The 24,840-nt window shown below is 44.2% G+C and overlaps 2 protein-coding genes across 3 annotated transcripts in view; one reads left to right on the plus strand and one right to left on the minus strand.

The window, feature by feature from the left end:
* The window catches only part of sugt1 (SGT1 homolog, MIS12 kinetochore complex assembly cochaperone), a 28,753-nt gene extending 17,122 nt beyond the window's left edge, over positions 1-11,631 (plus strand). Inside the window, exons 11-13 of one of the 2 annotated variants that reach the window (XM_053882613.1) lie at positions 3,021-3,111; positions 5,993-6,165; positions 9,026-11,631. In XM_053882613.1, coding sequence (XP_053738588.1) covers positions 3,021-3,111; positions 5,993-6,165; positions 9,026-9,127 — 366 coding nt within the window. In that variant the 3' untranslated portion in view covers positions 9,128-11,631. The remainder of the gene's footprint in view (positions 1-3,020; positions 3,112-5,992; positions 6,166-9,025) is intronic. The other variant, XM_053882614.1, reaches the window with a different exon arrangement.
* Positions 11,632-11,888: 257 nt separating this feature from the next.
* Positions 11,889-23,355, minus strand: cnmd (chondromodulin). The gene is made up of 7 exons (XM_053882615.1): positions 23,229-23,355; positions 22,952-23,092; positions 19,614-19,754; positions 19,102-19,215; positions 16,575-16,725; positions 15,094-15,188; positions 11,889-12,533 (listed from the first exon to the last, which is right to left on the minus strand). Exons 1-7 carry the CDS (start codon positions 23,298-23,300, stop codon positions 12,309-12,311), a joined length of 939 nt encoding a protein of 312 aa, XP_053738590.1. The 5' UTR covers positions 23,301-23,355; the 3' UTR covers positions 11,889-12,308.
* Between the last annotated feature and the right edge of the window lie 1,485 nt (positions 23,356-24,840).

Below are 24,840 nucleotides of genomic sequence, written 5' to 3' on the forward strand. Positions count from 1 at the left end.
TGTTAAAAGGATTAAACAGAGCACCAATCTAGACGTGTATTATTTCACTGCTGAACACCACCAGAGCAAGAGGTCTACTCTTTTTTTAGCCTGAAGGAAGCAACGGTTGCTTGATAGTTGTAGTCTGGGATTTTGAAACACGAAGTTCCAAAAATGAGAGATTAGGGCAACATCATTAACCCCGCCCCCCACTTAGGAACATTTTATTCAATAGTGCCTCATCGAGGAAGGCGTTTCTACAAGGTCATAATCTCTATTTCTTGTTGTAATGGCTCATAGCTCTGACACAATTTTACACTGTCCATCCTCCAGTCACAAAGTGCTTTCACAAAAAATGACATCACAGTGAGGACAATTCATACAAAGAACACTTTTATGGTATCATTAACATCCCTTGCACGTCCCACTTTGGTTGGTGCCCAACTTAAATTTGTGGGCAGGTCCTCACTAGTTGTGGTCATCTTTTCAGACAGGCAGTGGATGTTATATTTGTGGAAAAAGCTGGTAAATTCTGGCTAGTGTCAGGGTTCCAGAGATTAGAGGATGGACGACAGCGATGTGTGCGCTTGCTTTGAACACAGCTGTGAAGTGGGTGTGGAGGAATGAGCGGCAGAAGCATGGCTGGCCGTCTTGGAGCATGGGTAGTTTTGCTGTGCAGTGGAGAGGTACGAAGAGGTCTGGCGCCGCTGTGGCGGATCTCAGGAGCTGCTGATGTGCTGAATGGAGTGTGAACCTAGTGGCCAGTCGCAAACGGTGGCAGGACCGTTTCGCCTCAAAGAGCAAGATTTCAAATTTTTAAAATCTATATTTTATATGCATATATAAGCCCCTCAATAGAGGACATTAGATTACAATAAATTACTTTTTTATCTCAATCACACTGCAGAGTTAACTCGCGATTAATGGCAAATTAATCATACATTTTGAATGTAACTCAAAGGATGAGATTATCAACACAAGAGTGACCATTATTGGCCACTTGTGTTGACAAAATGTGTATATGTATTGTCAGCATGTATATGTGTGTGTATATATATATATATATATGTATATATATATATATATATATATATATATATATATATATATAGATACATATATACACACACACACACAAGTCTTGTTCCTGAAGAAATAGAAAACTGTTACCCAGAGTTAACAAACGGAGTTAAGAAAAGACTTTTTTTTTTTCTTTGCCCATTTCATAAAGGTGTATATAAAGCAGGATTTTATGAAGGCAAATAGCATTTTCTTCATTCTTACTGAAACGGTGGAAATGCCATGTCACATCAACAACCCTTGAAAAGCTTTTAGCGCGGAGTGTATGAGGCAAAGCTTTCACAAGAATCCATTAATTACCTCTTTCATGGAGGTTTTGTTTTCACGGCCTGGTCTGTCTGTCAGCGGGATTATGAGGAAACTACTGGACCAGGTTTCATTTGGATTTGCAGAAAAATGCATTGTGGCTAAACTCATTAATTTCCTCTACTTTTTTGGATTAAGCGGCGCATTCATTTACACAATTTGTCGGTTAAAACAAACATTTTTTTGTTGTTGTTTTTATTCTGCTTGTCAAATTCAGCAGCAAGAGTGTGTTTTTGTGCGGCTTGTGAAGTCTCTTGAGGATGTAATGACCTTATAGTTCACATTGTTATGGCCTCTTACAGCGGCGGCGGCTCGAAAGATAAATTGTGGCATCGTAAGAAATCAATGATACGATCAGAAGCCAGCAGAGAAACGTAAGGATTCTTGTGACTATCAGGAGTAGCATGAGTTTGGATGTTAGTGAGACACTGATGCAGAGATTATGGATGTGTGGATGGAGGACGGTCAGAGGGCAAAGACTGCTGCAAGGTTCTGTGTCCAGTCCACGATGTAGGATTGCAAGTTCACATCTATTTGCCTCAGGAATAAAAGCAACTCATCACTTACCGGTGGGAACAAATGGGGCCCAAAATAACTCGATGGGTGCAGCCAGTGGGTCACACCTCTGCAGCAGCAGCGGGGCAGTTAATTGTTTTGTCGTTTGTTTTCGGCCTGCACTGCGTGTCCTTACGTTAAGTGCTTTTCAAGATTTCTGCGTGACAAAAAGATGAATCTGCATCAGTCGGCCGGCGACCTGTATTCGCCGCACGGGCGGGGAAGGGAATCAGTACCCAGCACAGGTGCGCCGCTGAGCACGTCCCTTTGAGGCGCGGAAAGTGCTGACGCACCCGAACGGCTCTTTCCGAGTACGTGCCCATCACCTGAGCCGGGGAGAGCAGCAGTGATGGCGCTGTTATTCTCCTCAATCTGCCTCCGCACTCATGCTAACCTTGTCTACCTCTGGATTGCTCCCCCCCCCCCTCCGGCGCCCTCATAAATGAGTCATTGCATCGGCCAGCAGAGCAGAAATGTTCCTTAATTGCACAGACATAAACCAGCGCTGCCGTTCACGTGCACATGTCGCACAAATCAAACACACTCATCATTAATGGCTGATGGTGTGTAAGTCGTTGGGGGGGCGGGAGGGGGGAGCTGCTCGCATGTCTGCCTTCTATGTGTCCCGTCAATGCGGCTTAATGTAAAAATGGTGTCCACTTCCTCCCCCCCTCGCTCCCATCTTCTCCCGGTGTAATGATTTGGATCACATGCTGCTGTGTGGAATTCGGATGCCTCCCCGCCTCCTTCTCACTCCGTCTCTCACACTGGCCCCTGGCTGACAGGCATCTCGTTAGTGCAGTATGTCTGTCAGCGAGGTTTGAGATTGAGCTGTGCCCTCGCATATCCCTGATGTCTCTTTCCTCTCACACAGACTCACACACACACACACAGCTGACAGCAGCTCGAAAAAAAAAAAATATCAGTCTCTCCGGCCTCAATAATGATCTGATGTTTTGTACTTTGGAGATGTCACTGAAGTGTTATTTTTGTCCCCCAACTAAAGAAAAGCATTTTGTTAAACATTGTTTCTCCCCCCCACCCTCTCCCGCTTTCACTTACACCCCCTTTCCTCCCCCCATACCCCACTCTCTTGTCAGGTGGAGATGAAAATGAAGAAGACAGATGCCATCAGATGGGAGAAGCTGGAGGGAGAAGGACAAGAATCCAGCATCAAACACTTCAATCCCAGTCAGTCCAAAGCTTCTGCGTTTTCGCTGTCTTCTGCAACTCTCCGCGCGTCTCTGCTCTCATCCTCCACTTTCTATCTTTCTCCGTTCTCGAAAAGATCAATATAAGCTCCAGTGTTTGTCTGTTGTGGACTAAAATGAGAGTGGGCAGCGGAGTCTTTCATTCGACTGACAGCACAAGTAGGCATGGAGCGGAGGTATGACAGAAAATATGACTCACGTATTTTCGCCCACACATTCCAATAACTTGGAGGATTAATTACTTATATAAGTGTGTGTGTGTGTGGAGGGGGGAGAGGTAAAAGTGGGCACCCACTCTCTTCGCTCCAGGATCAACCTTGAGAACGCACTGATTATGAATGCCTGCTATAGATTTGGACTACTGCTCCATTTTTACTCGATAGTTGACATCTGATGTTATTGGATCACGCTGATGTGTGTCCACACTTGGCCTGAATATGTCTCCTGCTCGTCCTCCGCTGTATTTATGTAAATCTGCGTCTGGATTACATTCATCGCCCTCCCCCTTCCATCTCTCCGGTTGGGGTTACAGCCGGCGCGGCGCCCGCATCCGCAGAATATAGAAATCAAATCACAATGAGCTCGCCGGGCTTTTGAGACAGATGATTCAGTCAAAACATGTGCGAAATCGCGTTTGTCGCGGTTCACCCCGCCGCTGATGAAATGACGCCGGTCGAGGAATTGAACGGAAATCTGCGTCGCAGCTGGCAATAACTCACCATTTTAATGAATTCTAATAAGACTGATTTGGTTTCATCTTAAAAATGAGTTGGCTGCTGAAAACATAGAATCGATCATCCTCGGGGCCTGATTTGCTCAATTCCATGTATGGATTGTGAAGTGTGCAGTCCTGGAATGTTGGGTGATTTAATGAGGAATTAATTGACAGCATGTCCGGAGGGAGAGAGACGTCAGAATTTTAATGAGTTTTCTTTTTTTTTTTTTTTTTTTTTTTCATCGGAGAGGGACAAAAGGATGCAAGTGCAAAGTGGTATTTCAGCAGCGCAGGCGATGATGATGGGGAAGGCAAACAAACACATTGTTCAGGACGCGTCAAAGCTTTTAAATATTTAATAATATACAGGGATTAATTAAAGCTTAATGTGGGAGAGTGTGGGTAACAAGTTAGGATGAGTCACACAACTCGCAGATGGAGAGGATTTAAGCAACACGTTGGGAAAAATAATGTTGCAAAACAATTAGTTCGCAGTCAGACGGACTTTCATTACAGATATCGCTTCATTACATATGGTTCATTCTGCTAAATTCTGCAATCTGCTAAACTTGACATTGGCATATTCACTTATTTTTTTATTTTCTAAATCTGAAAGTGCTTCAACTTCACTTCAGCAGGTGCCTTTTCAGTTTTGCTTCTGAGACAGGAGGAGCCATCTGCTCATTTACAGTCCTCACTTTGCTTTATTAGGGGATTTGAATCTAGCGAGACAGTTAAGACTTTTTGAAGGTGAAACAGTTTTAAGATTCAAACAAGTGCTGTTGCCAAGTGCGATGACGTGAAGCCTGCAAAAACCATTCTGCTTTGTTAAGGACGCAACTCATCCATGTCAGCAGTTTTGATCTCGGCGTGGCGTTTTTTCACATTTCGGGGATTAACCTAACTTCAGTAGGAGTTTGTCCTGTTGTTACTTTTCTGCAGCTAACAATTAAAAGTCCTCAATTGTGCTACATGTTTCTAGAAACATGAAAGGCTTTCTTTCTAAAAAGGGTGCTTGGAAGGAAAGAAAAAAGACAGCAATGGAGGGAGGTGAAGAAGAATGTGCAGACAGGGTGGACTTACTTACGTACGAAATAGTACCCGAAATGAGTTTGCCGTCACTGATCACATACTTCCATGCATTCCTTACGTCGGCATTGCTTTTCACCACTGGGGGGCGAAGCAGTTTATAACAACAACAAACTCCGAAACAAAGAGCAAGAAAAACAAGGGCGGTGTTGTAAGAGGCAGTGGTCAATGAGGGTGTTAAATATATCGACTGGAGGACGAAGAATTTCTTTATGTCTCATTGGAGCTTCATATCGGGAAGTAACAGCAACACTGCACCCATGGTTTCCAGTGGTACTCCTCTGTTTGGTCCATAAGCTTTGTGGAAACGTGCAGAAATATGGACAAAATAAACGCGGAGCACGAACAGAAGGCTCCGTCCGTATCTAGATCCGAATGTAATGTTGAGTATAACTGGGCCTAAAGGAGAGGCAGAGGACGATGAATGTTGGAGGGTGCAGAGAACTTTCTGCTGGGTCAGTGCAGACAGTACATCCTCAAGAGTCTGCAGTCCAACTCCACCACCAGACAACTGAAGTAATTGTTAATGAAAATGAAAGGTTTCATAAAAGTCAAAGACGGTGAAACGCAGTGTTACCGGATGATGTGGAAGTAGAGCCACATGGAAAGATGTGATGGGAAATCTGTCCCTCAATTAGTCAGTGTCAGATGTAGACATGAAAAGGCCACTGCTGTGCGCTACGCTGAGCCGGTTGGTTTTGCTGTCATGCTCAACGGTATGTTGGCAGCACTCTGGTGCTAGAGAGGAGCTGGCGCTGCTCCAGATATCACTCCACGTTCCATTGATGTGATTCCAGCAGCCATTTAGTTTTGTAGCATATTTCGGGACTGGGCTTGGCAGGATCTGCTAAAACAGATCAACTTACATGTTTATTCTCGTGAGGATACTTTCAATTCATTGATTTGCACACTGTTTACTTTGCGCTAAACTGTCGACGTTGTTAACTGGCGGCACTGCCCAGACTCTCCTGATGTCAATTCTCTGTGGAAATCTGACGGTGATGAGTTTGGTGTCAGCGCTGTCATCTCTTGAATCCGTCTCTCCTCTGCTGCGCAGACCAGTACCCCACATCCTCCCACTACACCCGAAAGTGGGACAAGATGGTGGTTGACATCAGCGAGGAGGAGAAGAACGAGAAGCTGGAGGGAGACGCGGCTCTCAACAAGCTCTTCCAGCAGATCTACTCGGACGGTTCGGACGAGGTGAAGCGAGCCATGAACAAGTCTTTCGTAAGTGCTGCTCGTTATCGCTCCGAGAGAAACTTTTGAAAACCCATCGCTTGTGAAGTTAAGATCAATTGTTCAAGTCTGTTGCTGAGATTTCATAAGTCTGTTTTGTTAAATTATGGCTTCAAAACAAAGGAACAGACCGCAACACATCACTTCAGTGACTCAAAGCGACGACAGGGATTCGCTCTGATATTATTCATTCTACAACATCAGAGGGAATCGAGTCACTCCCAATAAAATCATTTCAAAGGGTGACAGCGTCATCTGCAGTTTAAAATAATTAATCGTTTTTAAAAATCAGAAGTTTTTTTTTTTTTTTTCATGCTCTGGGAGTGCTGCGGCTGGGAGGGTACTAGAAAGTATGATTAAAGTTGTTTCTCACTGACCTAGTTTTGGATGGATAAAACACGATTCGCAGCTTTGCTGTATATGATTAATGGCCTAGACTTTCTGTGTTGTGATGCGAGGAAATCAATCAATGCGAATAACAACGACGACATTATAGATGCAGCACGAAAGCTTCAAGTAGAAGCAGAAACAACTGCACAAAGGCGCACAAGGATCAAGTGCATTGCTGGAGTCTTTAATTGTCATGTTTATATTTGGCAGAGAAACAGCTCTACACAGAGTCTCTGGTGGATGACTGAGCTTTATCCTCAGCCTCTAAGTGATTTGTCTGAGTCTGCCTTTGATCTTCACCCCCGACCCATACTTCATGATCAAAGGGCGTAGACATTGATTAGAAAATGGAGTGCCTGTCCTCTTGCCTCAGTAAGGCTAAGGCATCCTCCTGATGATTCTGTGATCTCTCTGCCGCACCTCTTCATTGTCATCCGTCATTGAGACCCCTCTTAAGCTGTGGGCGTTTCATCTTTCACGCTGAAAACCGTGACATCAGACTTGATTGTGCTGATGGTCATTGCCGAAGGAGTAAACCTATTGAGCAAGTGTTGAAGGTCAGTAATGATTTGTCCTTCACGGCAAACTTTATCTGAGCAACTGCGTCCTTTTCTCCATGATGTAAGCTTATAAGAAGCCGAGTCATGAGCAGTGATGCCAGTAACCCGTTACTTGGATATCACAACCTTTTTCAGTAGCGTGTTATTATTTCAAACAAAGTAATGGAATTAAAGTTACTTATCTAAGTCACCGCGCGCTACTATTGTTGCCATTGTCGGGAAGCGAAATATTGACATTCGCTTTCTACAACTGCGTCTTTGGGCGTGACGTCATGTGCGAGACACACCAGTCACGTTTTCAACACGCGGGCATCTCATCTCACGGCAATAAATAACAGAGGCGTGAGAAGAGAGATGCACATTTCTGGCTGAAAATAAAGCCACCACTTTTAATTCGTGACGATATTACCCCTGAAGGTCCACCAACGCACAGAAATCACTGGTTAAAGAGAGCGAAGTAAAGTAGCCTCGCAAATGTGTCAAAAGTGCAGACTCAAAACTATGTACCAGTTGCTTTTTTAATCCTCTTGGTCAAGTTAAACGACACCTATAATAGATTTTTAGAGATTTTTCTCTGTAGGGGCCGCTTCACCAGACCGTCTGACAAGCTACAAAAAAATGAATGTGGTGAAGGCTACACCATGGAGTGGAGCTACTTAAAGTTCTGATTTTAAGAATATAGTTTGATATCACTTGATATATACAATACCACACATCACATTGTTGGCTCTGTAAGTCAAGCTCATGGTCAAACAAAGTACTGTGATGCCTAGAAACAACTACAGCAGTCCTTCTCAAATAGTGGGGCGATGCCAGAGAGTCATGTGACCATGGAACATACTTTTTTGCCGTATTAGAATAAAGTGTAATTGCATATCCGCTCATGAGTATTTCAGGCAAATTTATGCACTCTAAGTCTTTTCTCTTACAGACAAAAACAATGTTACTCAAGTTATTCTTTATTGCAAATTGATCTATAGTACTTCCTTTTTCCTTTTCTCTAATGTTAACAAGGATACTACATTAAGCAGAGGTGTACTTAAAATCTCTTTGTAAACAAATTATCCTGTTTACAGAGGCGGCGGAGAGTTGAGAGTATGCTACACCTTTTGAGCAAGAATGTGTTTGGTCCTCCGAAGTGAGAGGGAGTCAGGCACAATGGGTACTGAGCCACAATTGCCTTGAGAACTTGTTGGTGTGGAGCCAAACTTAGTTGATGGTTTCAACATCCGCTCAAGGACATTGACTTCTAAACGGAGCCCAAGTTGTGTGTTACAGTCCTGACCTGCTGTCCAGCTGACCGCCAGGCCTTGTCCAGAAGAGGTCATGAACGTGGAGCTTTCCAAGAACACATGGAAAGTCTAAATAACGAGTCAGCATTTTCTTTCACTTAAGCAATTATTCACTTCTGGGCTCCAAGAAAGACTAATTAAATCCACCAAAGCTCAAATGAGAGCGTATCGGTACCTTTAATTGGCCGGCGAGCAACTTTTAACAAAGTTTCTGAGGGTTGAAAGCAGCGAGGAGAGCTGGAACACTTCAAACCAGACTCATTCGTGTCGAGTCAGCGTGACTCTGCGGTGCGCTGGGTGAGTGTTGCTCCCTCCCGCAACAAAGACTTCTCTGGGCTGTGGGCTGCAAGTGGGCAAAGCTGGGAAGAATATTTCTTATCACGGCTTGTAAATGACTCTTTTTTTTCGGTGGCTTTTTTTCCCCCGCTCCCTCCTGGTTCTGCCCATCGACTGAATGCGGGGAGTCCAGCTCAAGTTTAAGGTGTCTAATTGAATCGGTGACTTATCAAAGACTGCCAGATTCGGGAGCAGGGAGAAGGTGTTGCGTAACGTGATTGCTAATGAAACGGCGGCCCGTTCCACTGGAGTGATTTCTCGCCCACTGTGCAGATGGAGTCGGCCGGTACGGTCCTCAGCACCAACTGGAAGGACGTGGCCAAGAGAAAAGTGGACGCTAGCCCACCGGACGACGTGGAGTTAAAGAAGTTCTGAACACCTCAATGTCCCCCCCCAACCCTCCCTCACTCCCCTCCCCATACCCTCCCCTCCCTCTTCCCCTCTGTTCGACCCCATTTTCAGCAGGGATTTCTCATGCTCTGCTCCCTCCTCATCCTCCACTTCCTTCAGCTCCTGGTCCCGTCGTCGATGGCCATTTTCAATTCAGCTCTGTTTTTCCAATCATGTCACGAATCTCACTTTCAACTCGGCACTTGATGAGCTCAGCTAATTTCAGAGCAGCGATGAAAAGATAAATGCAATTTAAGAGTCAGCTATGGAAGGAAAGCAAACTGGACGTTCATGGATGCCTTTGTGACACAGTTATAAAGAGATTTGTTTTAAGAATTCTGTCTGACTAGAGGAGTCAGAGAGCGAAACTGACCTGACCACTCTGGTTGATCTGGCTATAATTTTAGGGTGAATAAAAGATTTGTTGTTTGGCTCACTACTCTGATCATGTGCCCTTTTTCTTGCACCAAAGTGTCGCAATTGCCCCGTCGCCTTCCAGAAACACACACAGAAATGTGTTGTGACAGAAAGATCCGTGCTGACGGAGAGTGAATCCGGCCCTGTTGATGTGCAGTAGGCTCTAAATATGGCCGACAGCTTCAGGATACACTTTTGTTTTTGGTTGTAAGTTTATTGGATTGGAGGATGTGTGAGTGCGGAAACCTGCCGTGGACTTGAGCCACACGTGAAAGCTGCCTCTGAGCAGGGGGCGTCCTGCCGAGGCAGGGGACGCATTAATATGGATCAACCTGCGGAGCGCATCACGGAGTGTTAAATTCATCGCATCGTTTCATCTCGCACGACGATCAAACGGCACTCAGTGGCTGCAGATCGAATTCTTATTCTCTCTCGCTTCCACACACTCTCCCCATATCCCTCACACACACACACACAAACAGACGCCCCCATCCGTACCCCCTACCCCTGCCCAAGGCGGCGGCACTGTGACATCAAAAGGAGCTAAGCACTTTGCATCGTGGGTAAGATCTCTGAGCATGACGGCTACAGAGTCTTTAGTCTCATTAAAGAGTGGAGGAGCAGCAAGTCTCACATGAAAGACTCGGCAAACTTCTCCGCTCGACGCCTTCGGAGTCATAACCTGATGTGACGTGTCACAACGCTGGAATATAGAAGTGTGAACCAGGGTGGAAGTTCCCCCAAATAATGACGCAAATTCACTCATAATCTAGTTAATATCATATTAGATTTTGAAATCGTGGGTTGTCTTTACTGGAGATGTCGACTGGATTGTAGCTGACTTTTCTGTTATTTCTGTTATACCGTGGTTTTCAAACTTCAGGCCCGTGGGCACATCGAAGCCCATAGAACAATGTTTTGGGGCCCACTTCTTGTCTGTTTGCGTTTGGTTCAGTCACCTGACAATTTCTCAAAGCACTCATTGCCGCTGTGTTTGCTGAAGAGCTGAAGCATCTCAAAGTTTTTTTTTTTTTGTTTTTGTTTTTGTGGGCGAGATCAACATTCATGTGAGCCACGTGCCCGAGGCACATATCCGGAAACTTTCGGTGGCGACTCTCCCTCCTGCAGCCCTCAGGTAAGTTGAGTTTCTGACTCCCTAACTACTTGTTTACGGCTAATAATTATGATGCTGTTTAGAGTGAACATCCAGTGGCCATTCCAGGGTGAAATCTAGTCTGTCTCAACCAGACACTGATCAGTACTTTATAATGATGAGTTACTGGCTATTACTGTATACTGTGAATACACCTATGAATAAGTAGTTTATTTCGGGCAGTAAATGTTCCCTGATCTAATATGTGACCAACTTATTTGAATTTTTTAGTAGATTTATTTATAACATGGAACAAATCCAACTTCATTTCTTTGCTTTAGTTATTACCCGTTGTCGTAGTTATCACACGTTATGATCAGTCATTACATACGTTTTGTGGCGAATGGTGAAATATGTGCCGAGTCAACACAATTGTGACTTGATGTCATGGTCATTTCCTGATAGTCAACCAGGTTTGCATCTGTCGAAGGTCACTATAACTCAGGAACATTGCTTAGCGCAGACCTGGGCAAAGTGTGACCCGGGGGCCAAATGCGGCCAGATGCCTGTATTTTCATGGCCCTTTTGATGTCAGACTAAAACTGTAACTTATATGTTGTAATTTTTTTGTTCGTTCTCTTTTCGTCACCACCAGTAAATGCAGCATGTTCTTGTTTGAAGACTATAATTTTCTTATTTTCATTGGCCATTTTTGTGTTTCTCTTGTTCCTCTGGTCCATAGTTATGTTGAATTATATTCAAATTAAATGCATATAAAATGAAATAGTTTAATAGGTTTCATGCCATATTTACACTTCTTAATATCCTTACTTACATATAATCTTCTTAGGTTCATAGTCCTTGTTACTTAAGTTTATATTATGGATATTTTTTCTGTCATGTTTTGTAGTCATCGCTGTCTTTCTTTTGATAATGGCCCCCTCAAAACAGTTAGTTTCTAATGTGGCCCTTTAGGAAATTGAATTGCCCACCTCTGGCGTTGCGTGTTCACACTTTGCCACGCAGGATCGATTCTTCCATGGTTCACCATCATTGTTGAGTCACGGAAGTTGTCTTGTCGGCGCTGTCTCTGTGCTTTTATGGTCCAATACTGATTTGTTACCTGGTTGTTATTGAATTGTATTTTAATATATCGTGTTTGATTCATATTTTAGTTATGGCAACTGTATAAAATAGCAACATGGTTCATCGGCTTCAATAGAAAAAAGTCACAACTTGAGTATTTCCCTAAAAAACTTTATTCAGTAATATTGCACTCGTAAGATTTGCCTCAGAAATGCAGGTAAATACTTAAAGGTTGGGGAAGTTTACAGTACATTGTCATAAATATTTCTCATGGAGAAGAGGAGGGAGAGAGCGAGAGAGTGTTTATTTACACTGAAGAAAGAAAACAGGAGTAATACCGAGCTCTGATTAATCAATGACGTTCTGCAGCGCTGTGTTTCACTTCACTGGCGTGTTTTTGAAGCGTGGAGGGGGGTTGGGGGGGGGGGAGTTCTCGTGTCATGTCTGCCCTAGATTCATCATATATCTCCGCACGGGCGCTCAAATCCGCTCAGACCAGCAGCTTCCCCCGGGGGAGAAGAAGAAAACACATTCTACCTAACTTTCTACTTCCTCTTTTCCTCCCGCCGTCTACACGATGCCAAGGATTCGGGCCACCCACCAGTTGCAGGGCATGATCACCCTGCAGGCCACTCTGCAGCCCCTGTAGTGGTACGGCCAGGGATGGTACCCCCCCAGCGGCTCGCAGATCCTCTGGCAGTGGGTGTAGCCACGGCGACACTCGTGGCAGCACACGCCCGAGTGGTCCAGCATGGGGTCGATGTTCATCGTGCCCTGCTCGCCCTCCAGACCTCTCTGAGGGAAGAACACAGACGGGTCACGTCCTCCGCCGCCGCTTCTTTTCCAACCAATTAAAAATGGACTGACAGGCAAGAGAGGGGGGAGAGGGGAGGGTGCACGGCGGGGAGGAGGGGGGGGGGTTGTTGTCAAATGTGGGTTTTTTTGTTGTCAAATATTTTCCCTCTCTGCGCTGCGATCGTGCTTCTCGCTGTTTACCCGCGTCTGCGGTTGTCAGCTGCGGCTTGATGGGCGATGTGGGGAGGAGGGATTAGAAACATCAGCCCAACATAAAGGACGGGGATGAGAGTTGGAGGCTTTCTACAGCAAGATTTATCCCCCAGCCCCTTAATAGAAGGTAAAATCCTCACACAGCGATGAAGTGACAACAACATGTCGCATGTGCAGCCAAGCCTTTGTTTTAATGACGTGGTGCGTTCAAGGCCACGCTAAAACTCTGTAATCCCAATATTGACTTTCTCGTAATTCACATTTTTCCATTTTTTTGCTCAAAAGTTTTTAAAAACCATGATTTCCCCTCATAATTATCACTTTTCTAATAGTTATTTTAGCTTTGTCTTCTTGTACTTTCACCTCCTTATTTTGAGATATAGTGATAAAATATTATATATATTATATGTATATATTTCTTTTTTTAATATATATATAATTTTTTTTTAGAGTTCAGATTTTTATTCTTTTTTTTTAATAATTACTTCTACTTCTCCCAGTTTTTTATGGTATATATATTTATTTTATATTTATTTTATTCACCTTGGTGACTTTTGTTTTTTTTTCCGCCAATATCGGCATTGATTCCAGTGGTAAGTTAAGTATTTGACTTCCCTGCCCATTATTCCATACTTTATTAGCGCTTTATTTTAATTTATTTAAGTGTTAAGTGATAGACAAGATAGTTTCTTTATTTATAACATGGAACAAATCCAACTTCATTTTTTTGCTTTAGTTATTACCTGTTGTCGTAGTTATTACATGTTATGATCAGTCATTACATACGTTTTGTGGTGAATGGTGAAATATGTGTTGAGTCATCACAATTGTGACTTGATGTCATGGTCTATTCCTGCTTGTCAACGAGGTTTGCATCTGTCTAAGGTCACTATAACTCAGGAACATTGCTTAGCGCAGACCTGGGCAAAGTGTGACCCGGGGGCTTAATTGCGGCCAGATGCCTGTATTTTCATGGCCCTTTTGATGTCAGACTAAAGCTATAACTTATATGTTGTAATTTTTTTGTTCGTTCTCTTTTCGTCACCACCAGTAAATACAGCATGTTCTTGTTTGAAGACTATAATATTCTTATTTTCATTGGCCATTTTTGTGTCTGACTGACTTTTGAAATGTTATTTCTTTTCTTTTTGTCCTTATATATTTCCTTCCCTTTCTGAGTCGTTCATGCAGCTTATTGTGTTACCTGTGTTATTGTCTGTGTTTGCCAGTGGTTTAAAACAAATTTCAATACGAACTTCTTTGGAAACGATCGTAACCAGGAAGCGATGGTTTGACTTTGGTGGTATTACAATTTGGACATACAAACCTGTTCAGAGAGAGAACTGCAGCACAAACATAGTGTGTGTGTTGTGCATGCAAGCTCGGGAATTTTCCCGCCACATGCTGTCCACTTGAGCTCATTTGAGGTTGAACTACTTACATTAGCGACATTATTTTATATATTTTTTCAACTTTCTAATCTCATCTCTAATCTCTCATTTGAGATTATGGCACCAGATTTTAATAATTTCTAGTTAAATATTACACATACATATTTAGTTTCCATTGCTCTGATAGCTAACCATCAATAAATATTGGATAAATCTATATTTTTATTCACACGATTTAAGTGTTTTTAACATTTTTTATCCATCAGTGTTTGTTGTTTATAGTCTTGGCAGTGTTTAAAAATGTTAATTTATCATGACTTTCTATTAAAAATGAAGTTTGTAGACAAGGCTAGTGAGGCCAGGAGGTTCAGACCCATGGAGAGGAAAGACAGTGTTGATGAACAGTGGTGGAGTTGGGCTGCAACCAGTTAGATTCATGAGTCATTTGTGAGGAGAAGGTTAAGATGCCAGGTTGACTTGGCAACCTCTGATGGGAAATGTTTGCAACGTATCTGATGGTTTGAGTGACAACTGTCACTTCTGTAGTGGCAAGTGGAACTCACTAAAATAGAACCTCGCTACAACAACTTCTGAGTCTGAACTAAAGAAGTGAGCAGGCGTCACAGCAGGTCAGATAGTGTGTGGAGACACGGCACCCCTGGGCTGGGCCATGCGGAGGGATTCCGTGTGGAGGGGTAGCAGAGGCGAAGGGGGGCAGCCACGCTCACCCTGGCTCACTGCTGAAAGGAAAAGCTTTACTAAAGAGCTTCAGACAGCGAGAGCGCGCGCACACTCAGATCCAAGGTGACAACGCGGGATCTTCCGCCATGACCTCGACATCTGCTTCCGCTCGCACCGCTGTGAGCAGCTCCTCAGCCATCGTCACGCTCCAATGCAAGCGGACAGCTGCTTTGGTTGTTTGGGGACACAAACGCAGACTCAGGTCATGTGATCACCTGATAGGGGTTCTCGGGGTTGAACTCTGCCTCCACGTCCTCCTCCTCCTCGGGTGCCTGGCGACGCTGGACGGCCCTCGTCTTCCTCTGTCCGCCTGCACACATCACAGCCTCGGTAATTGGCTTCAGAGCAGGATTCGGGAGCAGACTAATGTGACATTTTGTTTCTCAGAGACGCAGAGTGGAATTGTGTTTTGAGAACTCGTGACACGCCGCCGTGCTAAAATTGTACGCTCACTCACTTGGAAACTTCAAATGCTCTTTTATTTTCGCCGCCGCGGTATGTTAAATGGAAAACCTTGACAGCGTTTGACCCCAGAATCTTTTCATTTGGAGACGCAGGATGGGTTTTTAAAAATGCTTTTTTTTTACGGCCACTTAAAACCTCTGGCGGTCTTGCGCTGTGGATAAGTGAAAATGAATAACCACTGAGGCATAAAAAGAAGATGATGCATGGCAATTACGGAGCAAATTTGTTTGTTTCTTTGTGTCTATTTTGCGAAGCTGCTTTGCAGTTTCACTCCAGTGAGGTCTCACCGAAGCATCCTCATACATTCCTGAGCCAGAGTGGTCATTTAACCAGGGTCTACTCCTGATATCGCTGGACCTTTCTACTCCAAATTCCAGAAGGATGACTGAGCTACTCGTCCTGTATGTTCACACCAAGCGCGATGCTACTCTCCTCCCAAGTCGCGTAAAAAACGTTCAGCAATCTGCTTGTGAGCGGGTCCAAAGTTAGCTACGATCAGCCTCTTACTTTGTTTGTTCTTCATGTTGACTGATTTTTCAAAACTGGGCTCTGATTGGTCAACGATCAACGGTTGTCGGCAGAGCTCAGAATGTTCTCGTGTCACCTGAAATGCTGTGAAACGTACAAAAAACTGTGCCCCAATTTGGTCACATCCCGTCTCCATAGTATCGCGCAACATCGCGCGTTGTCTTCACGTGTAAAGCAGTCGCTTTGGACACGTAGAACGCGTTTGGTGTGAACATACCTTTGACTTCCGGAAGGAGATTGAGTGGGAGTCCCTTCTAGCTCAGCTTGTTTCTCCACCCAACAATGTTAACCTCTCCAGAACTATCACTACTGATAGGTGTATTAGTGGTTGGCCCAGAGGAACTAGATTTTTTTCGTGTCTCTCTTACAGGTGTGAGTTCAACTGTCAGACACTCAGAGTAGAACAGCTTCTTTGGAAAGTGTTATGAGCTGTGTGTGTCTATATGACCTCTGTGGTGACCTGTCCTGGGTGTCCCTGACCTCGTGCTAGTAGCTGGGATAAGATCCACTCGACTGTGCCTTGTAACATGATTTCGCTCGGAGCTTCTTCCACCGATTCAGCCTTTCCAGGGTGTCCCTTACTTTCCATTGTGGCATGGGCCAACATGTTTGACCCAGTGTACCATGAAATTCATATTTTGAGTTCAACAGCGCATAGTTTTCTGATGTTTCAGATCTAGAATGAGGTGTGTTAGTGTCTTACCAGTAGCATACGTCGGCCGGAGCCAGAAGATTGGCAGGTCTTCGCACAAGTCCTTGATCTTGCTGCTGAGGAAGGCAGAGTCGGAGATGGGCGCGCCAGCCGCCACCCAGATCAGGTTCTCCTCGAACTTGGCCGGCATCACCTCATCCTGCTGTAAGTCGAGCACACGAGGTGAACCAACACTCTCTGGGAAGTGGGAGCAGCGGTAAGGAGAGGGGTCACGGCGGGAACTTCTCGGCAAATCTGCATCAGACGCCATCAGGCTCCGAACGGACGCAGAGAGGTTTACAGGTTTGTGGAAAACAGCAGCGGATGAACTAATGAGTTTTCCTGAGGAGCCACTGTAAACACACTGTATCTACAGCCGCAGGTGGAGGAGAGAATCTGTGGGGAGGATTCTGCCTGCGGGCCTTTGTTCCTCCGGGCTGCTCTGCACTCCCCCAATTCATGTTAAGATTTCAGAAACGCTGCAGGTTTATTTTTTTCTATTTCTCTAGTCAAATGATTTGCTGTCGGCAAAAAAATAAAAGTCTGTCTTCAGCGCTTGAGTGATAAGAGTTTATCTGACCCGTGTGTGTGTGTCGGACTCATATTTGCCATCACTCTAAATTACAGCAAATGACCAGCCTGCAGCAACCATTAGAGAAACATCCCCCCCTCTGCAACACACACACACACACACACTGCAGTTCACCCTCTCACAACAAGCGTCACTTATGAGCGAGCGAGAGGCAATAACACAAAAAGCACAAATATGAAATAAATGACCGTTTATGTGGCAGAGCGAGGCAATAAGAGTAGCCCTGCCTGATAATGAAGTGTGTGTCCGTGTGTCAGGATGCTGATGTGGATTTATGTGGACGTGAGGCTTATGCAGACCTCAATTATTTTAATAATCAGACAGTGTTAATTAAACAGGCCGCAGTGATTCGTGTTCAAAATAAAAACACTGCCCTGTTTGCTGATTTATACCCCGGAATATTTGACGGTTGTTTTGCCGCCGCAGTTGATTTAGTGCGTCTGCGCACGCTGTGTTTAGCAGAGCAGCTGCTGAATCATTCATCAATAGTTGGTTGTGAAGTTAGGTCATAGTTGGTTCAGACTCCTCTGTGTGAAGGAGACTCAAGTGTCATGTGGTGATGAAAGGTCAACTGTCAGAGACTCGGAGTAGAGCAGGAAAGTGTGTATATGACCCCTGTGGTGACCTGTCCAGGGTGTCCCTGACCTAGTGCTAAGAAGTTCGGATAAGATCCACTCCCTGCACTTTGTGATTTCGCTCTGAGTTTCTTCCACTGACTCAGCTTGTGCAGTTCACGACACCCAAATTTGGTTATGCTAAAGCTCAATTGAGATTTTGAGATGCAGAGAATCGTAACTTGAGAGTCTTAGGTATTGAGTCGCTTGGGGGTCTTTAGCAGCCTAAGTGGGCTTTCACATTTTAGATTCAGTCCCGGGTCCAAGCCTGTTTTGCCCTTAAGTCGCAAACTGGTCCGAACCCTGCGGCTTATTCAATGACACAGCCAGTGTATGGATTTTTACAGGCTAAAGAGGGTCATGCTGCCAAAATATTGAGTCTCATCTTAACAAAACAATGAAATCGCAAGCGTTTTATTTACCTTAGCGCTGATAATGTTTTCACCCATGTGCCCGCAGCTCTGCCAACAGAGCCGATCTCCTGAAGGATCGGATATGAGAAGCAGCAACTGAGAACGGCTATGGTGTCAGAACATCGGACACGCTTTAATGTCAGTAAAAGATGTGTGGAGTTGATGATTCTAGTTCAGAACGTTGCCCAGTTTCTCTCATGAGTCAGTCTCAATGCTGGACCTGGTTTTCACAACTAGTTTAGAAGTGACCCTCATGCATTGTTAAGCCGGATGCACCACTGACCTTCCTACGGCTCACACAGCACCACTACATCTGCGGCTTATAGACCAGTGCGGCTTGTGTATGAACAAGGTCTATTTTCCTTCTTAAATTAGTGGGTGAGGCTAATAGTCCAGTGCGCTCTATAGTCCTGAATTTACGGTTCTTTATTTCCACTTCTATCGATTGAAAATGTCATCCATTTTTTGCCATGAACTTTAACATTTTCCTCAGTCTTTTCCTTTATTCCTTAACTCAAGACAGAGAAATTCTAGCTTTAAAGAAGTACATTAAATTATTGGCACTTCTGTATAGATTATTCTACTTGTTTACTCTCCCTCAGAAACGTACACGTGCAAGAGTTCGCTGTTTCCTGCAAACTTCCAGATAACTCACGAGAAAAGTGTACTGAATATGTTTGTTTTTCTTTTCCAGATTGGACTCTGCTCAAAGCCACTTTGCATGTGAGGGAAAACTATACATATAGTTTGATTTGTTCTGTCAGAAAGTTTGTGTGATCATCTCACCGACTCTTCAGCAGTGGGACACAAAACACAGTCTTGCCACCAGATCTTCCACCAAAGTGTTTGTTTTTTTTTGGTGACAAACCTGACATCTGTTGTCAAGCTCTCGCTGCAAGCGGAGAAGACCTAAAACCCACCAGCTCAGTCGTCAGCGAGTCCTTGTCCAGAGTGTCCACATCAGGCAGACGAGCCTTCACTTGGGTCTTGATGAAACACTTCTCTCCACCTGAAAATCGGATCCCTGTGATGCCCTGGAGAAGGTTTCCGGGAAGAGAAGAGCACAAACATCACAGCCCATACTTCTTTCATTGGAACTCCCCAGAAATGGGCTGTAATAGCATCTCTGTTCGGATTTTGTGGGATAAGGAAATGGCTCTCTCAAGGACACCGTGTTAAAGAACATCTTTTTAAACAGAAAGCCAAAAACAGGCCTGCGTTTAAGGTCAGCGCTTTGATGAAAATTAGAGGCACAGACTGACCCGACGGGATAACACGTCTACATAATTCCTCCGCAGCTAGAGCGGGCCAATATCCCCACGAGGGTCCATGAATTTTTAACAAATCTTCAATCTATCCAATTTCTCGGGGACGGTGGAAGTCCTCAGAGCGCCGCCTTTTGCATTTTTGATTATTCTAAGTGGGAACTCACAATCTCAAAGTCGTGGACCTCGAGGGCCTTGTCCGCCCCGCTGCCGGTGCTGAATCTCTCCATGTTGTTCTCTGTGTCAATCTCCATCGCCCCCTCCTGGACTTTGCCGTTAATGCTCATGCTGTAGTGGACATTGTAGACCTGAATGGCCAGAGACAAAATCTTCAGAAGTCTTTTCCATCAAAGCATGAACGAGAGATTTGATGCATGGAAACTGAATTTTGGGGGGAATGATGTACCTCACCACAGAGACTTACCAAGAAGGCATCCTACCTTAACTGGCTCTACTTTGAATCTCCCCATGAATGACTGAGCGCCTCACACTCTTTTGACGGAAGACTTTCACCAAACACTGTCTCGCAACCCGAGACAGTTTCTGTCTTCGGAAGTGCCACGCTGCAAGCTCATTGCCGACACCAACTTCCCCAGAAAAGTCATTTATTACAACCGATTTCCTGCATGACCGATACTCTTAACTTGAGGGAGTCGAAAAATAGAACTCAATCCTATTTTGGCCAACGCATTATGGTGGCGGTGGAATGACACCCCGGCTTTGGTGTGAGTGCTCAGTTTGACATGTATTCAACCTATTTTTCATCTATCCAGCCATCCATCCTCAACCACTTAGCTGGTGCCGCGTCGCTTCAAAAGGTCACACCAAACTCCCTTCTCCCAGGCAACATCCACCAGCTCCGACTGTGGGATCACGAAATGCTCTCAGAGCAGTGGAGAAGTATTAGTCCCTTCACCTGGTCCTGGGTCGACCTCTTGGTCTCCTCTCAGCTGGCCGTACCTGAATCAGCTCCAAAAGGAAAGCATCAAGGGGGCATCCTCATGAGATGCCCAGACCACCTCAACTGACTCCTTTCAACCTGTTTTCCACGCCACGATGCAACGACAGCCACCCTGCGAAGAAAGCTCCTTTCATCCGCATGTATACGCAATCTAGGTCTTTTTGTGATGACAGGTGAGAGTTGGAATGACTAAGATTCTCACTCCAAAGCTCATAAGAGGAACATACTTTAGTTCAACTGGTAAACAGACAGTGTTGCTTTTTGGCTCAGCTCTATCACATGACTGCACCAGTCTTCAGTTCAGGCGGGATCAAGTCCACGGCCAAAACCTTCAATGACACACACTGTTTACATCGGCAATAATGATTTTCTTATGAGCCTTTCACCCCTGAACCCAATGGCAGTTCCATTTAGCCGTCCTTCATCTGTCCTGTTTCTCATTCCCAGTCATTTTTTCCAAAAGTTGTGCTCACCTTTAATCAAGCCAGTGAGATGTTAATGTAAAATTAATCTATAAAGATGAATATATTAGCGAACAAAGGTGAAGAAATGTTTTAATAAGAGCCTGGGTTTATAGCACGAGGCTTTGTCCGAGCGCCATGGCAACAGCGAGCTGTTGGCAGAGGTGGCAAAGGTGTGTATTTAGCTTGGTGCCTCTCCACCTCTCCGACTGTACCTTTCGCATCTGAAGAGGACGTGTTCTGTTGTCTTTCTAGAGTTCTTGAAGTGAGAATGAGCCAAAGGTGAAACCAATTACTCTATTGAAGGACCTTGCGATGGCTAAAATCAAACCACGAACAGCTTCTGCCGCTGCTGAAAATTGGCCATGTTCTACTGCAGTAAAAAACTTTTTTCATTACCAACACATGCTTATGTTTAAGAAAAAAGGTATAGTGTTAAAGTGTGAATGGTTATCACTAGCATCATATTTGACTGAACATTTCTAAAAGATGGTTACATTTTAATGGCGTTCCAGATCCAGGAGGTCCTTGAAGGATTTGTGGTCTGGTGGCGAAACAAAAAAGACCAGTCGTCTCCTTGTTCTTGGAGGTCTGTGCTCACTGTATCTACTTATTTAGATCTACTTCTGCAGAAAACCCCACAGCACCAGAATGATATCTGAGTGGCTCTGAAGAGTTTTCAACAGGGTGTTGTAGTTTGGTGGAACATGGTGTCTCAAAACTGTCTTCAATGCAAAATCCTTTAGAATAATTACATCAATTTCCATATTCATCTCTCAAACACAAAACATGTATGTTGCTCTGCTGCTGTTTTAGAAGGCAGGGGTGTCGAACTCAAGGGGTCAAAATGTTAAACACAAGGCACGGTCTAAACCACGTTCATACATTTTCTGCTGCTGTTTTAGAAGGCAGGGGTGTCGAACTCAAAGGGTCAAAATGGTAAATGTTAAATACAAGTCATGGTCTAAACAACCCATTGTTTACATTTTCTGATGCTGCTTTTAGAGTAGCTTTAAGATACAGCAGTTGTACTCCTTCACCAGCAACTGGTCCTCATAACAACAGACACATATGTGAATTTCAACTCCCACCTGTCATTGGATTCACTTTTACCTGCACTTTTTTTTTTTTATATTTGGCCCTTGGATCTTGAGTTTGACATGCATTTTGGTAGCACATTAATGCTAACATGCTGGTTTAAGTTGCGATTTTGTTTGATAGTCATTTAGATTTTATGAATGAGAATTCAACATTATTGTTGCCTCTATTGCTGCTGGATATGTCAATTTCCTGGAGGGAGTCATCCCAAAGGGCTCAATAAAGTCAAGTCTAAGTCTAAGTCTATCATTTCTACACATTTTCAGCAGGTCTACTGTCGCACTGGCTCTTCAATTAGAAGACTATCTTACGGCTCCTTCACCTCTTGCACCCGGAGCATCTGCCGGACCGTGGAGGCCCCTCTCCTCGCCCCACACCCACCAGCCAGGGTCCACCACAGGGACACAAGGCCTCCATTCAGACTTCAGGACTGTTTGACTTACATGTCAATGTTTGCCTTTGCTGGAGAAACCAATCCTGGAAAATACCTGAGCTTAGCTGTGAGTCTGATTTTAAGAGGAAGTCTTAAATAACACGTATTAATTGAATCAGAATTCCTGAATAGATGTGTAGTATTCTGAGTTTATTTCGGGTGTCAAATGTTTTGCAACAACTTAGACACGATTGAATTGTTTTGCTCACCATTAAACAAGTTTTTTTTTAACGCTTACAACATGAATGCAATGTTCATACAAGCTATAAATGTATCCTAAAGTAATGTTTATAAAGATAAAGATGTTTATAACACTAAGCAATAATTACATTTCTTTTGTGAGCACAAAGCTGAGACATAACTTTAAACACTAAATAAAAAAATACTACTTTTAAGCATTTTAAATAAATGTATTTCGTGTTTTACTTTAAACTTGCGGTGGATTTTAATACAAAAAAAATAAGTTTTCGGCTTTTGCAATTACTTTGAAGATGATTAAAAACAACTTTCCACTGCAAAGAAAGAGGTTAAGCATGAGTCGTGTCACCGTACGTGTTTTTCGTTGTTGTTCCAGAAGTAGAACGCTCCGGCGGCGCCCAGCAGCAGCAGCAGCGCTCCGGCGATCAGCACCGCGACACCGGCCTTCAGCAGGCGGCTGGTGGCGGCGGGCTTCACCGACACGGCGGAGTACGCCTTCGTCACAAGGACAAGAAAGTATGAAAAGTTATGATGTAAACCTCGAATGTCGACACACGAGATCCACAACACAAAGTAGATTCGCGAACGAATTGACGTGTGATTCATTGAAGAGTGACGTGGAGCAGCTCACCGGAGGCATGAAGTGTTGCAGGTCTTCTGGACCCGCTGAGGCGATCGGTACTTTCTCTGAGTTCCCGTCCATGTCTGGAGCCAAACACCCGAGGTAACCTACTCCAGCAGCTCTCCGCTTCTCTTCCCCTCTTTACCTTCCTCCGTCACTGCGAGGGGGGGAGGAGGATTGACCCTCCAGCGTTCTCACGTTATTCCACCGATCACCTGTGAGAGGTGGGACCAGACTTTTTCCACAAACACTGGAGTGTTTTGAGTTGTCTGTGTGCAGTTCCTGTGAGTAAATATTGAGGGGAAAGTCATCCACCCGTCTGCTGTAATCTGCTTGATCATGAGTCTCAGTCAGACTCTTGCAGCTGAGTACCAGATGGTGATAGCAGATCTAGTTCTTCGTAAAACTGTCATGTCACCGCAGTGCCTCAGAAGATGCTGTATACACAGTGGTGCGTGGATTTAAGAAAGATTCAAAGAGAATAAAGATTTTGCCACTGTGGCCTCTATTTTTTGTCAGAAACCTCAAGAGAACCAGACTCCTGAGCTAAACCATACGTGTCAAACCTAAGGTGCGGGGGCCATATCCAGTCGGGCAAGTCATTTCATGTGTTTGCAAGAGCTGTTCAGCTGAAAATCGAATTCAATGTTGCTCAAAAGCACCTGATCGTTTTATCGGGTCATCTCTCTATAGAGACATGTTGCCTCCAGACACCTTGCGTATTCTATGGCTGCCACCGGGAGGCGTCACAAGATGGTGATGATAAAGCGGGGCACATCAACAGCTGACATCCCTTCGTATCTGTGACAAAAACTCAATGAAAACTTACAGCATGGGCCTCTAAAGAGCTGTTACAGGTCGCCAGTTCCTTATCTCTGCCTCAATGAAGTTGAAGTGTGAGTATCACTCCAAGAAAGGAAAAAGAAAACCTGTTTTAATGTGTTTCTGTTACTGAAGAAATAAACCAGTACTGTCCCAGTGAGCATCAGATAGTTTACTGTATGTTGTTAGCTAAACAGCAGACATGCTTACAGCTATATGTCACAATAACGTTATGTATGGACATAGATGTGGTCTCCTACTGGTAGAATAATATGTGTATGAAATATATTCATATGTTTCTCCCTCTCCTTATCATGTATTAAGTGTGAACTTTCTTTTCCTAGCGCTGCCCACCTGTAGTTTGGAAGAGAACATTGAGGAAGAAGACCAGGTTCCTGGGACCGAGCCATTTTTTTGTCGTACAAACAAAGTTTCTCCATTTGATTGTCGTCAATGCGCTTATATAATTTATGCAGAGCTTTTCTTAAAATGAATATACCCTTTTAAAAATCAATGTCTTTAGCTTGCCAGCTCCTCCAGGGGATCTTGGAAACGCCCCCTGGCTGTAACCCCATCAAACCCAGTGATTTCAGTCACAAAGACTGAAGTGAGCAGAAGTAATGTCAATGACGGTCCCAGTATTACAGTTATGTGTGCGTATTTATTCCTATACTTTGGCGTCTGCTTCATAATAATCCGTGATTATTTTATTTGTCTGATCCATTGTACACTCTGGTTTCCTCCCACTCTCAAAATGGTCCATTCAGGTTTGCGAGGGATTCAAGCCAACCCTGCTTTA

The sequence above is a fragment of the Synchiropus splendidus genome, chromosome 13, assembly GCF_027744825.2.
Source record: "Synchiropus splendidus isolate RoL2022-P1 chromosome 13, RoL_Sspl_1.0, whole genome shotgun sequence".
Lineage (NCBI taxonomy): Eukaryota > Metazoa > Chordata > Actinopteri > Syngnathiformes > Callionymidae > Synchiropus > Synchiropus splendidus.

Bases quoted from the DNA above. Each gene is read 5' to 3' on its own strand.
- cnmd (XM_053882615.1), bottom strand. From the start codon at position 23,300: ATGGACGGGAACTCAGAGAAAGTACCGATCGCCTCAGCGGGTCCAGAA. The intron at 16,726-19,101 runs GTGGGTTTTAGG...CTCGACTTACAG, and splicing joins ACTCGCTGACGACTGAGCTG to CAGGATGAGGTGATGCCGGC. The intron at 12,534-15,093 runs GTGATCACATGA...TTCTTCCCTCAG, and splicing joins ACCCCGAGAACCCCTATCAG to AGAGGTCTGGAGGGCGAGCA.